The sequence below is a fragment of the Myxocyprinus asiaticus genome, chromosome 4, assembly GCF_019703515.2.
Source record: "Myxocyprinus asiaticus isolate MX2 ecotype Aquarium Trade chromosome 4, UBuf_Myxa_2, whole genome shotgun sequence".
Lineage (NCBI taxonomy): Eukaryota > Metazoa > Chordata > Actinopteri > Cypriniformes > Catostomidae > Myxocyprinus > Myxocyprinus asiaticus.
In genome coordinates, this window is record NC_059347.1 from 26,713,032 (window position 1) to 26,727,771 (window position 14,740).

General features: G+C 41.9%; 1 protein-coding gene across 1 annotated transcript in view; it reads left to right on the plus strand.

The window, feature by feature from the left end:
• The window catches only part of LOC127434583 (neuropeptide FF receptor 2-like), a 31,471-nt gene that overhangs the window by 9,417 nt on the left and 7,314 nt on the right, over positions 1–14,740 (plus strand). The window contains exon 2 of the mRNA XM_051687416.1: positions 1,419–1,518. Coding sequence (XP_051543376.1) covers positions 1,419–1,518 — 100 coding nt within the window. The remainder of the gene's footprint in view (positions 1–1,418; positions 1,519–14,740) is intronic.

Below are 14,740 nucleotides of genomic sequence, written 5' to 3' on the forward strand. Positions count from 1 at the left end.
GGTGCAATATAGAAGGGTAGTCAATGCGTGTTCTGACCCTCGTTTGAGGTCAGTAGGTCACATAACTAAGGAGCTACTGAAATGAGAAAGTTTATAAAATTCATGTAAACTCACGTGAGATGAAAATGGACAAACTAAAGGGTGTGAGATATAGAAGGGTAGTCAGTAGACTTTTTGAACCTTGGTTGACATCAGTAGGTCACATGACCAAGGAGCTATTGAAATTAGAATGTTTATAAATTTCATGTAAAATTACATGAGATAAAAATTGATCATCTAAAGCATGTGAAATATATAAGGGTAGTCAATGGACATTTTGAATCTTGGTTGACATCAGTTGGTCACATGACCAAGAAGCTATTGAAATTAGAATGTTTATAAATTTCATGTAAAATCATGTGAGATGAAAATGGACAGACTAAAGGGGTGCAATATAGAAGGGTAGTCAATGCGTGTTCTGACCCTTGTTTTAGGTCAGTAGGTCACATAACCAAGGAGCTATTGAAATTAGAAAGTTAAAAAATTCATATAAAATCATGTGAGATGAAAATTAACTTAACCTTACATTAGAAAAAATAACCTTGGTTTTACAGCAGTTAGCGCTTTGAGTGTAGTGTCTAGTGTGTAGTGCTATATAAATGTAACATTCATTCATTCATTCATTCAGTGGTTTCACACAGGAACAAGTGCGGTCGTCAGACCCCACCTCCGGATCAAACCCTTCTCTGCACTCATGACCAAATTACTGTGATGAAATCAACATTTATATTAATTTGTATCTATTATTTTAAGTAGTAATAAAGGAAATATTAAGAGTGGAAACAGGAAATCGGATGGGAAAAAGAGTGGGAGAAAATGTGTATTTGAACCACGGTCGCTATATTACTTAGTTTGTTGTATATTTCTATGGTTCCACCAGGCTATTAGGGTGCAAACAGCTGCCCTGTGTGGAGATGCTATTTACACCAAGCTGCAAATAGACACTCCGTTTATGGTTTCAAATACTCTTAGTTCACAAGTTCATTATTTCATACAGTGCTCTAGTGATATCTTTATCTTTATGGTGAAAAACAAAGAGAAATGCAGAAATGCCCAATTCAAAATAAACTGTATTGTCATAGTATAAGGTGGCATATTGTCAGCCTACAAAATTAAATTCACTGAACATGAACCAAAAGTATTACACCAACTGGCTCACCGAATGTGTGAAGTGTGTATGATGCATGCAGTGATTCATCATTTTGGGTGTCGTTTGTAAATGCTATGAAAGTTCAACAGTGCATACATAATGTGACACCCTTTCACAATCATTTTCTCAAGCGCCATTAATGTCATTTCATTAATGTGTACATGATCCCATCTGTCTGTATTGTTTATCCAAGATTATTCTTAGTGTGTGATCTGTGTCTTCTCCACAGGCTGGCCATTTGGAAGCATGGTGTGCAAAATGAGCGGTATGGTCCAGGGTATATCAGTCTCAGCCTCTGTTTTCACCTTGGTTGCCATAGCAGTTGACAGGTAATGCAATGGTAATATCACCTTGTCCCACGGCTCAAGGCATATAGTGATGAACTGTCAAAAGATTACACTACTTAGAATGACACTTGCTATTTCAATAATAAAGCATTTGGGCATTAATATTTTAAAGGCTATGGAAGAGGATTAGGGCCAAGTAAAAATAAAAGTTATAATATTTTGAGAATAAAGTCAAAATTACAAGATTAAAGTCATAATATTTTGAGAATAAAGTCAAAATTACGAGAATAAAATCATAGCATTATGAGATTAAAGTTGGAATATTTTGAGAATAAAGTAAAAATTACAAGAATAAATTATGAGATTAAAGTCTGAATATTTTGAGAATAAATCCAAAATTCACCGGTGCAAGAAATGGATGTGGATGATTTAGTTAAATCATACTTTAGTTTAGGATTTAGCAACAAAATAAATTTGTCATCTTTTGGCAAATCAGCACAAAGTTATCATTGGTATCAGGACACTGCAGTGTTTATAGCAAATTTAATTTATTCAGGAGAAAGAACAAGACAGGCGTTTGCGCAGTCTCACTTGCCATGGGTGAAGCTTGGGCTGGGTTTCCTGAAGCTCTAAGTTGAACGTTAGTAACACTTAAATTGTACTTACTACAGCACGTTTCCCAAAAGCATCATTATTTAAGTAGCACATAAAATGTTCGTAAATTAACTAGAGATATGAACCGCTCTTAAATCCATTAAGTGCAACTACATGTATTGTTCTCGCATCTTTCACAGTTTATCAAATACAAAGGGACATTTAATAAATTATATTAATATATTTTGATCATTGGAAAGCCATTGTACACGGGGGATAAAAAAGTGGATATCCTTTCAGAGGATAAAAAAGTGGTGAAAAAATTACATTAAAATCAATAGGCAGTTTCCGCAGTCTATGCATGCAACGTGATAGGTCTAAATTAGGTCTACTTTACATGACACATAATACAGTATAATGTTTAATTGGCCTTCTTTGATAAGCATAATTGTAATGGCAACAGAAAGATGTGTTTTTATTGAACAGATTTGCTTCGAAGACATATGTGAGTAATGTGACCCTGCAGTTTCAAACTTAAATTGGCCAAAATAAATAATTAAAATACAGTATGATTAACAAAGGAGATTAGAGTGAGAGTGTGCAATGAGTGATTCATTCTCTCTTTTGCTTCTCATCTTCTTCCTCCCTTCAATGGATGATTCAAATAGTCCTAGTCTTTTTACATGGCAGTCACAAATTGAATGCTGCATAATGGCAATAAGGCTACAAGTGCACAGTAGGGCTGGGCAATATGCAAGAAATATATTCATGATATTTAAAAAAATAATAATAATATTGCGATATCCGATTACATAAGTGTGTTTCTTCAAGCACGTGTCTTTGTGTCTATAGTTCAGCCTACTGATGTCCATCATTTTAACCCTGTTCTTTGTGCATCTGTTCAGGTCCCAGCCTAAGAAACAAAACTTTAGGCTACGTGAGAGCCCCTTATTATGCACATCGTGCACATTCATGTTACATGCATTTTTGCGTCACTTTCATTAATCTCTAAAATGAAGTTGAGAAATTAATTTGAAACCTCATCTTACTAAAGCCATCATTATTTCTGTAATTAAATCCTGTAATAGTTAATATATTTCAGCACCTCGACAAGGTTACAGACAACTTCCATGTTTGTCAGTATTTCCACGTTATTTTCATGGACATATTTTGTCCATCTCGCCTCCTCCTATCCCTGTTACCCCGTTACATTGCTCCCGGGTTTCGGCACCAATGTAACAGGGTAAAAGGGAAAGGAGGAGGCGAGAACCAGACGAAGCATCAAAGTAATATTTAATTAAACAAAAGCACACAAACATAAACACATACAGGGCAGCTGCCTGTAGCTCTCTTTCTCTAGAACTGCCACCTCCGGTGGCCTTTATCCCTCTCGTCGGCTTGATTAGCCTGATTATGGGCCAGGCGTGCGTCATCACGGCCCGGCCCCGCCCTCCTCCTTGCCACAGTAGCCTAAAGTTTTGTTTCTTTGGCTGGGACCTGAGATGCACAAAGAACAGGATTAAAATGATGTATATCAGTAGGCCACTGAACTATAGTCCTATCTAAATATTAACAGATAACTTAACCAGATGCAGATACAGTTCTAGGCACTGTCCACTTGTTGCCTTATTGCCATTATGCAGCATGCAATTTGTGACTGCCATATAAACAGACTAGGACTGAAGAAGAGAAGGAGGAAAAGAGAGAGAGTAAATCACTTATTGTACACTCTCACTCTAATCTCATTTGTTAACCATGTTTTAATTATTTATGTTGGCCTATTATTTAAGTTTTAAACTGCAGGATCACATTACTCACTAATATGTCTTCTAATCAAATCTGCATTAAACTGCATTATGTGTCATGTAAATTTAGATCTATCTTTAGACCTAATTTAGACCTATCACGTCGCATGCACAGACTGCGGAGACTGTCTATTTTTTCAACATTTTTAATACTGTGAAATGGCTTTCCAATGATCAAAATATGTTAATATAATTTATTAAATGTCCCTTTGTATCTGATAAACTGTGAAAGATGCGAGAAAAATACGTGTAGTTGCACTTAATGGATTTAAGAGTGGTTTATAGCTATTGTTAATTTACAAGTGTTTTTATGTGCTACTTAGATAAAGATGCTTTTGGGAAGCACACTGTAGAGATTTGAAGTACAATTTGAGTGCTACTAATTTTCAACTTAGAGCTTCGGAAAACCCAGCCCAAGTATCACCCACGCCCAGGGTTGGGGAGTAACAGAATACATGTAACGGGATTACGTATTTAAAATACAAAATATAAGTAACTGTATTCCAATACAGTTACAATTTTAATCATTGGTAATTAGAATACAGTTACATTCAAAAAGTATTTTGATTACTGAAGAGATTACTTTGCATTTTATTGTCATTTGTTTCATTTAATGTTTAGTCCTTTCAGATGGAAAACATTTATACATATAAATAATGCGATCAAAGTGCATTTGAACAGCGGTGAAACATCATGGTTACTTGCGTAACCTCCGTTATCTGATGGAGGGAATGAGACGTTGTGTCGATGTAGTGACACTAGGGGTCACTCTTGGGAGCCCGAGACACCTCTGGTCTTTGATAAAAGGTGGTATTTGCATGCCACTCCCCCGGACATACGGGTATAAAAGGAGCTGGTATGCAACCACTCATTCAGGTTTTATGCTGAGGAGCCGAGACAAGGTCCGCTTGCAGGTCTCCTGCTCTCTTGATGGAAGTGAGCGCAGTCAGGAGGGCAGTCTTCAAGGAGAGTGCCTTAAGCTCAGCTGACTGCAAAGGCTCAAAGGGGATCTCTGTAGACCCTGAAGAATTACAGAGAGTTCACATTAGGAAACGAGGCGTGGTCTGGAGGGGTTCAGCCTCTTGGCGCCTCTCAGGAACCTCATGATCAGGTCGTGCTTCCCTAAGGACTTACCGTCCACTGTGTTGTGGTGTGCTGCTATAGCAGCAACTTACACCTTCAAGGTGGAAGGGGACAGCCACCCTTCCAACCTCTCCTGCAGGAAAGAAAGCACCGATCTGACTGCACATCTCTGGGGGTCTTCCCGTCGGGAAGAACACCACTTAGCAAACAGATGCCACTTAAAGGCATACATGCACCTTGTAGAGGGGGCCTAGACTGAGTGATCATGTCTACCACCACGTCCCATCCAGGGGCTAGACATGGAGATTACAGAGGTATGGTTGTGGGTGCTAGATGGTGCCCCGTCCCTGAGAAAGAAGGTCCTTCCTCAGGGGAATTCGCCAGGGGGGGGCTGTCGCGAGGAGCGTGAGGTCCGAGAACCACGTCTGAGTGGGCCAGTAGAGTGCTACCAGGAAGACCTGCTCCTCATCCTCCCTGACCTTGCACAGAGTCTGTACAAGTAGGCTCACTGGGGGAAACGCATATTTGCGCAGGTCAGGGGGCCAGCTGTGTGCCAGCACGTCTATGCAGAGAGGTGCCTCAGTCAGGGCGTACCAGAGCGGGCAGTGGGAGGATTCTTGGGAGGCGAACAGGTCTACCTGTGCCGGTCCGAATCGACTCCAGATCAGCTGGACCACCTGAGGGTGGAGTCTCCACTCTCCCCTGAGGGTAACCTGCCGTGGCAGCACATCCGCTGCAGTGTTGAGGTCGCCCGGGATGTGAGTGGCTCACAGCGACTTGAGGTGCTGCTGACTCCAGAGGAGGAGATGGCAGGTGAGTTGTGACATACAACGAGAGCACAGACTACCTTGGTGGTTGACATATGCTATCGTTGCCATGTTGTCTGTCCGAACTAACACGTGCTTGCCCTAGATCAACAGCCGGAACCTCCGCAGGGCAAGCAGAATTGCCAGCTGTTGTGACCACGACGCGCCTGGAGACCTGCTCTAGGGGAACACCTGCCTTTAGAAACGTGAGGTCGGTCCAAGGGCTGAAGAGGCAGTGACAGACCGGCGTGATGACCACGCGATGTGTCCTGCGGCGCCATGCCCATCTCGGGACTTGAGTCTGAAGCTGGTGCTGAAGCGGCCTCATATGCATCAACCCGAGCGGGGTGGCCACCGCTGAGGATGCCATATGCCCCAGGAGCCTCTGAAAAAATTACAGCGGAACTGCTGTTTTCTGTTTGAACACCTTCAAACAGGTCAGCACCGACTGTGCGTGCTCGTTCCTGAGGCGCGTCATCAATGAGACTGAGTCCAACTCCAAACCGAGAAAAGAGATGCTCTGAACTGGGAGGAGCTTGCTCTTTTCCCAGTTGACCCGAAGCCCTAATCGGCTGAGTTGTGAGAACACCAAGTCCCTGTGTGCACACAACATGTCCCGAGAGTGAGCTAGGATTAGCCAATCATCGAGATAGTTGAGAATGCGAATGCCCACCTCCCTTAACAGGGCAAGAGCTGCCTCTGTGACCTTCGTGAAGACACGAGGAGACAAGGACAGGCCAAAAGGGAGGACCTTGTACTGATATGCCTGACCCTCGAATGCAAACCGGAGGATGGGTCTGTGTCGAGGTAGAATTGAGACGTGAAAGTACGCGTCCTTCAGGTCTACCACCGCGAACCAACCAGTCTGTGCAAAGCCCGGTTCAGTACTCGCAGGTCCAAGATTGGCCGCAACCCACCACCTTTTTTCGGTACGATGAAGTAGGGGCTGTTAAACCCCTTCTTCATCTCAGCCGGAGGGACAGGTTCTATCGCACCCTTCCGTAGGAGGGTGGCGATATCTGCGTGCAAGGTAGCAGCATTTTCATCCTTCACCAAGGTGAAGTGGATACCGCTGAACCTGGGCGGGCACCTGGCAAACTGAATCACGTAGCCGAGTCGAATGGTCCGGACCAGCCATCGCGATGGATTGGAAAGCGCAAGCCACGCATCCAAGTTCCGCGCGAGGGGGACCAAAGGGACCAAAGGGACAACCTCGTCGGACGTACCGGCAGGTGGGGCCGTGCTGAGTCTAGGGACATCGAAGCACTTACCTGGCTCCTTGTGACCACCCAGGAACAGCCTGTGACAGGGGAGGAAGAGGCCTGTCCTCGCAACCCGTGGAGACTGTCATATCGGGGGCAGATGTGTGCCACAGCTGGGCGTGCAGGGGCGGGGAGACTGCCGTTGGAGCGCCAATCCTGCAAAGGTAAAAAATTGGACGGTGGTCATGATGACGGCCATGCACACCGGATACGTGACCCAGGGAACAAGGAACAAGGGTTCCACTCTAGCCCGATGCTCGCGGCTGCCTGGGAAAGCATATCGCCATCTCCGCGTCAGCCTGTGACTGGGCGACCACACCCGAAGGGAGGAGCCCAGCTGAGGCTTCCGCATCTGACTGGACGAGCCCGCTCTCCGATGCTGCGCTTGAGAGCTCATCACTTTCGTGGGCTCCGAATAAGAGGTTGAACTCGCCATGACACGAGCCGGTGGACTCATCCAGAAGCCCGATCAGGGCAGACGAGCATGCTGGGGAATGGGAGGTCCGAGGGGGGATACCCGGCAGAGGTGGTCCCATTGAGGTCCCCAAATCGCCCCCAGTGCTAGTCGCGCTGGCCTCATACCCGTGGGTAGAAGGACCGAGGCGGGGAGCCTCTGGGGTGGCTTGCTTTCTTATGAAGGTAAGCCGCGACCGCATCGTTGCCATGGACATGTTCTCGCAATGAGTACATGACCCATCCACGAATGCTGTCTCCGCGTGAGCAGTGCCCAGATACGAAAGACAGTGATCGTGACCGTCAGAAGGCGAGAGATAACGAGCGCAACCAGGAATAACACACAAAGGAAAGGCATCTTTAAAAAGACGTTCCATGTGTGCCGCTCTTTTAGAGAAATATACTCTTTTAGAGAAATATACTCTTTAATTTCTGCCGAAGCGCCCAGGGGCTTTCTCTGCAGTGCACCAGTGCAGAGGAGGGAGAAGCCGCTGAAATGCGCAGTTAGATCCAGCAGAGGTGAATGAACAGTCGTGGGAATTCAGCTCAGTGAGCATGACCGTTCGGCTCCGAAGAGAAAATCTGAATGAGTGGTTGCATACCAACTCCTTTTATACCCGTATGTTGGGGGGAGTGGCATGCAAATACCACTCGCCAATTTTCATTGGCCGTTTATCAAAGACCAGAGGTGTCTCGGGCTCCCAAGAGTGACCCCTAGTGTCACTACATCGACACAACGTTGAGTGAGTGACAGATAGGGAACACTTTCTTATGATGTGTTACATTCATACGAGCAGACAGAGAAGTAAGTTTGAAGTAAGTTTGGAGCAGAAGAAATAGAAATAAACCTTGTGTAAATTGTCAGCTTTACGCTAAGCTAAAATGCTATTTCTAGCCATTTTACATGCACGTTACCAGGCACGATTATATTTTTTTATCAAGAAAATTCACGTTGGATCATAATTTCTTTTTTTCTAGTAAGACTTTTGATATCAGGGCAAAAATCATATTCTTGATAATCATTTTTGTATTGTTTTCCTGTAAAAATATCTAAAAATCCTCAAAACAAGATCAAATTGATTGATCTTGTTTTAGAAACAACAATGCATAAGATATTTAGGTTTTTCAGAGAATGTATTTTTAACATGTGTATTTTGTCTTACTGTACTGGCAGAGTTTTTATAGTCAAAACAATTGAAAAAATCTACCAGTGCTGAAGAAGTAATCCAAAATATTTAGAATACGTTACTGACCTTGAGTAATCTAATGGATATACATTACAAATTACATTTTACAGCATGTATTCTGTAATCTGTAGTGGAATACATTTCAAAAGTAACCCTCCCAACCCTGCCCATGCCAATCGGGACTGCGCGAACGTCTTTCTGGTTCTTACTCCTGAATAAATTCAATCCCTACATAACCACTGCAGTGTCAGAATACTAATAATAACTTCAAGCTGATATGCCAAAAGATGACAAAGGATTTCTTTGTTGCTAAATCCTAAACTAAAGTATGATTTAACTAAATCAACCACATCCATTTCTTGCATTGATGAAGCTGCTGGCTCAGCGCTATACTGTTGTGATAATGACGCTCTGTTCAGAGACGTAGCTAATGGGGTGAAAGGTGGTAACGATTCTAGGGGCCCACAGGTCCAGGGGGCCCCACAACAAATTTTAAACTGTATATTTTCATATGAAAGTGGCCCAGAGCAATATACATTCAGGGGTCCCAGAATTGCGTGCTACGGCCCTGGCTCTGTTTCACTTATTTTGGCTTTATTCTCAAAATTTTATGACTTTAATCTCGTAATTTTGACTTTATTTTCAAAATATTCTGACTTTAGTCTCGTAATGCTACGACTTAATTTTGACTTTATTCTCAAAATATGATGACTTTAATCTCGCAATTTTAACTTTATTCTCAAAATATTATTACCTTATTCTCAAAATCTTAGATTTGATTTATTTTTCCCGTGGCACTAAAACATTGTAAAAGGCATCTGTAATGTTTAAAACTAAAAATATTTGGCCTCATTTATGACACACAAGCAAGACAAATTTCTGTGCAAATCATTTTTAAATTCATTTTTGCCAAATTGCTGCATTCAGTTCAATGCAACAATTTATGCAAGAAAGGTTTTTTTTTTTTGGTCTGCTGGTGTTTCATGCATGAGTCCCATTAATTAAAAAATTCACTGACATGGAAGAAAGATTATTTATTAGTGATTATTAGTGAAAGACTGATGTACAGGTACCCGATATTTGGCCATTTTGAGATTATCAGCATTGGCTTGGCCAATTAACAGAAGTGTTAGCTTCCTCTAGTGTCAATTCCAAAATCTACTGACAGCCTTGTCAATAGATAATATACGATTTCTGTTTTAATTTTATTTTCTGTGAATTTTGAATAGATATTGTATAAAAAAATACAAATAAATACATAAAAAGGTGTTAATTTTAGTTATTTGGTCTCAGTTGCTATCATTGAATTGTTTTATGTATACAGTGTTATTTGTAATCTGTAAGTCACCCTGATCTCTAGATATCGGTCATTGAAAAACTCAAAACCACTATAGTTTCAGGAGATCGCCTGCCCATATAATCTTTCAGTTTAAAGGCTAAAAATAATTGGCTTGCTGTCCGCAAAAGAGGTGCTCGAGGATGAGACTCGACTCGAGCTCTAATTAACCCCCCAAGGGACTACTTAATATTTGTAGGAAACTATATATTGCAGGAACTCTTAAAAGATTGAGGAAGGAGATGGAGAGGTGGAGGCAGGGGCGTAGCAGTCATTTTAAAAGTGGGGGGACACAGCAGTCAGTAGGTGGCTTGCACAGACCCAACACTAACAGTGCAGTATTTATATATTACAGTATATATTAATATACAAGTATGATATGCTGTAAGTATTATATTAATATATAAGTATTATATTCTTGTAGTATTTTAAAGATTCAAGTATTGCAAATTATGTGCAAAGTTTTGCAAACTTAGCTGCAGAAATAAAGGGCATCTTGTGGCGCACTTGCTTCTGGTTCACACATGACAATAAAAGACTGAGCACAAGCTGGTCCTTGAATTAATAATTGAATCAAATATAATAATGCCAATTATGCATGTGCACAATTAAATTTTTTACTCTGTGCTTGTGCGTTGTGGGATTTAAATTTATTAAAGTGGCTTGAGTATTTTGACTACATTCACCAAACTTTTTTCAGATCCATTTAATGATTCGTTCAGTGGCCATTTCTGGTGATGCCACTTGGTGATGTCTGAATCAACGATTAAAAGACCTATAAAGAGACTTTAGTAGAGGTTTTATGCATTATAAGAACAAAGCAAATCTATAATTTCCCTACAGTTTGTGAGCTTTTCAATAACGTCCATACATTTTCATGTATAAAAAAGCATGTCTACATATCTACTGACTTCAGTAAAATGCATAACTGTTCTAAGAACACAGCAGGTCTATCTTTTTTCCTACAGTGTGCGGAATGCACACCAACATAGAGGTAAAAAAAACAGGAGCTGATATTAAAAATAGCTTTACATATTTAACATAGATCTAGAAATCTGCTTAAATTGGCAAAAAGAACCGATCAAACTATTACATCACAAACATAATGTAAAAATAATTACTTAATGAAGACTCAGGCACTGATACAAACTCCACTTATAATGTGTGCTTAAAAGAAGGATTGTCCTTTGTTTTTTGTTTTTCTGCAGTGCATTTCACGTAATGCTGCGAATCAAGTACGATATGCTGATAAGTAACTCTCGTTTGTGTGTTCCTCATCTCTAGATTATTTATTTAGATCAATGTCGATGCTGATAAAAAAATTTGATAAATGAGCATTGTTGAAAGCAACTGCGTTGAAAGAGCTGCATTGATTAGACCAGTGTTTCCCAACCTATTTTCTGCATGACACACTTTTTACAATTAAACAAATCCCATGGCACACCTCTATCCCAGTGTCCCACATAACCATCGTTGATAGTTTTCCTTTTCAAGAACTTCCATGTTTTCTGTCCACATTAGTTGCATATTTACTCGTAATGTTTGAAATTTGGCTATGCAAAAAATGCAAGTCACGTAGGTACGGTGTATAATGAGATCACAAGAGGCAAGAGTTCTAATTGGGTAATGAATAAAGCAACAAATTTGCATCTTTTCTTATTTTTAGATTTGTTCTTGCAAATTAATTCTTGCAATGCCACAGAAAATAATTTTTTTTATTTATCTATTTATTTACATGGCTCCAGACTAACATTTAAGAGTGGTAGCACCAGTGTTAAATTCTACAAATGGTCGCTTGAGTTGGTCGCACTGGTCCAACTGAAAGAAAATTTATTTTCTTTTATGGTTTTTCTTTTTATCAGGATCTTGATGATTAAAATACAATCATCTGAAGACAAACAAAGCCTTTTTCTACAATCAGAGGGCATTATAAAAGAATTTACACAGAAGGCAAGTTCCATTGTATCCATAGTTTTTACTGTGGCATTTGCAATAAGATCATAGTAACCAAAAGTAAAAAGTAAAACCATGATTAGCAGTAACTATAAAACAAATTATGACATTTTTCGTAAGAAAAACATATCCAGAAATTAAGCTGTATTCTCTCACTACTATATTGATATAATGATTTTTTTTAATATCTGTGATGTGTGGATTGAAACCTTACAATTTCTATCTGTTCATTGTGCAGATTTCTCCTTTATTCCTTTTCAATGCTGTTTAGAATGTTGGGGCCGTTTAATACAATTTTTAACTAGTTTAATCATCGACACATTATGGGCTTTCATAGAGGTTTTAAACAAATAATCAGTGCTGAATTTGTGACCCAGCCCTTGCTTCTCGCAGCTCTGTTTATGATGATCTGCGTGGCTGAGCGCTCGAGACCGGTCCACGTGATCTGTCCATTGAGCAGCGCTGACTGATCCGGGTAAAGCTGTTTCCTTTCGCATTTGGAACATTTGCCATTTGATATTTCGCATATGGAACAAAAAACGACAGAGCACAATCAGAGAGTCAACCAAATTTATAGTCGCACCAATGCGACCTCTTGCAAAGTTTAATCGCACTGTTAGGAAAAATGGTTGAAAAATTTGTCTCAGTCCTGAGCCCTGATTTATTTTGTGGAATCTGATAATTTTCCACTGCATACCTGACAATCTTTCATGGCACACTAGTGTGCCACGGCACAGTGGTTGGGAAACACTGGATTAGACTGACTGACTGACAGCCTATTACGTAAGGGATGTTTCGGCTCATGAAATTCACCTGTGATTGGCTGGATGGTTGCTCAATCAGCCCAAAGTAACAAAACGCAAAGAATACTGTATACAAATCCACCATTTGGATTTGGTATGGGTTTAGCTTGGAAAAGTGAGGGAACCAAATTACCTTTTTTAAAGAGTGTGGGGGACATGTCCCCTAAATCCCCACTGGCTGCTATGCCCTTGGGTGGAGGGATGCCAAAAAGACTGAGGTAAGCTCCTGTTTATATATCCTGTGGGTTGATTGACAGATTAGATGAGCAAGCTCCAATTCCGAACCTTTGTTTAATATCTTCATTAATATTTACTCTTTGTGTGATCAAAAAAGACTCACTTAAAAATGATAGGAAGAGATAATCAGTTGCATGTTGGCTGATAAATGTGATAAGTACCAACACCATGTGGTGCCAGGGCTGTTGGTGTGTATTTGTACTAGTAAATTCAGGCTCTGTTGTTGGCAGTCATGGTTGCTTTTGGAAGTTTTCTGTTCCTTTAGATTGGACAGTTGGACTTCCATGCCCACCTGATGTCATGGTTATATCACTATACCATGGCACATTTGGGGAAAGCAGTGAAATGAAGACAATCATTCTGGATGTTGTGTCTATTTGTGTGTGTGTGTGTGTGTGTGTGTGTATACATGTTAATACTACATTGTGGGGACCAAATGTCCTCACAAGTATAGTAAAACCTGAGATTACCTACCTTGTGGGGCCCAGCCAGCGGTCCCCACAAGGGAAATGGCTTATTAAACATACTAAACATCATGGTTATTGGTGTAACCTCCGTTCCCTGATGGAGGGAACGAGACATTGGTGTCGATGTAGTGACACTAGGGGTCACTCTTGGGAGCCCGAGACACCTCTGGTCTTTGATAAAAGGCCAATGAAAATTGGCGAGTGGTATTTGCATGCCACTCCCCCGAACATACGGGTATAAAAGGAGCTGGTATGCAACCACTCATTCAGGTTTTACGCTGAGGAGCCGATATAAGGTCCGGCCATTTCAGCGGGTAGTTCAGCGTTGTGGCAGGAGGGACCAACGTCTCGTTCCCTTCATCAGGGAACGGAGGTTACACCAGTAACCATGACGTTCCCTATCTGTCACTCACTCGACGTTGGTGTCGATGTAGTGACACTAGGGGTCCCTATACAAAACGCCACAAGGCTGAACTGTGTTACGTGAACTGGCGGTGTGTGGTGGGCAGACTTGCTGTGTGCCTCAAAGCCAGCACACCAGGTCGACACGTAACCTCCCCCAACACAGTTATGAGTGTCGAACGGCCCTTTTTGGGGACAAGTCGACTACCCAGAGATAGAGACAGGCTTAACCCAGTCGTGGCCTCTTTCCCCTTCTATTTTTCCACTCCCTAAAAAAGAAGGGGGATTATCTGACTGGGCCGCCAGGTCTAGTCGGGGGGTGTCCCTCCCAAGGGGAGGACACCCCCCTCTCTCTCTCGCCCCAAGAGAGGGGGGGATATTTAAGTGGAAGAATACATCACATGGTCTTTCCAACCATGTGGAGAGCCTTCAAGGTAGATCCTGCCCAATGGGGGAGGAGTTACTACAACATGGAGACTGGGGCAGAGGGGCTCTGCCCAAGGAAGACGCAGTTTGCCAGCAGGGAAACGAATTAGCGGAAGATATAGATCGCATGGGGTTAGCCTTACAGGGAACCGCCACATGCGGAACACTTACCCCAGAACCGGGCTCTTAGCGCGTGTACTGGGCCGGCAGCGAGTCTCTCCGAAAACTCGACTGCCACAGGGCTCGGAGGAAGTCAACCAGGGAACAACTTTTGTGAACACTACTGGGAATTAACAGCACACGTCTTCAGCTCAAAAGGAGGTGGAAGGCGCTATGTGCAAGCGATACACCCTGCCGGCTATCCCGGGCTTATCCGCTTGTGTTGCGTGCCACTACCTGGGACGAAACTGGTTCCACCCGGAGGTTGTAGAACCTTGCAAATGTGTTGGG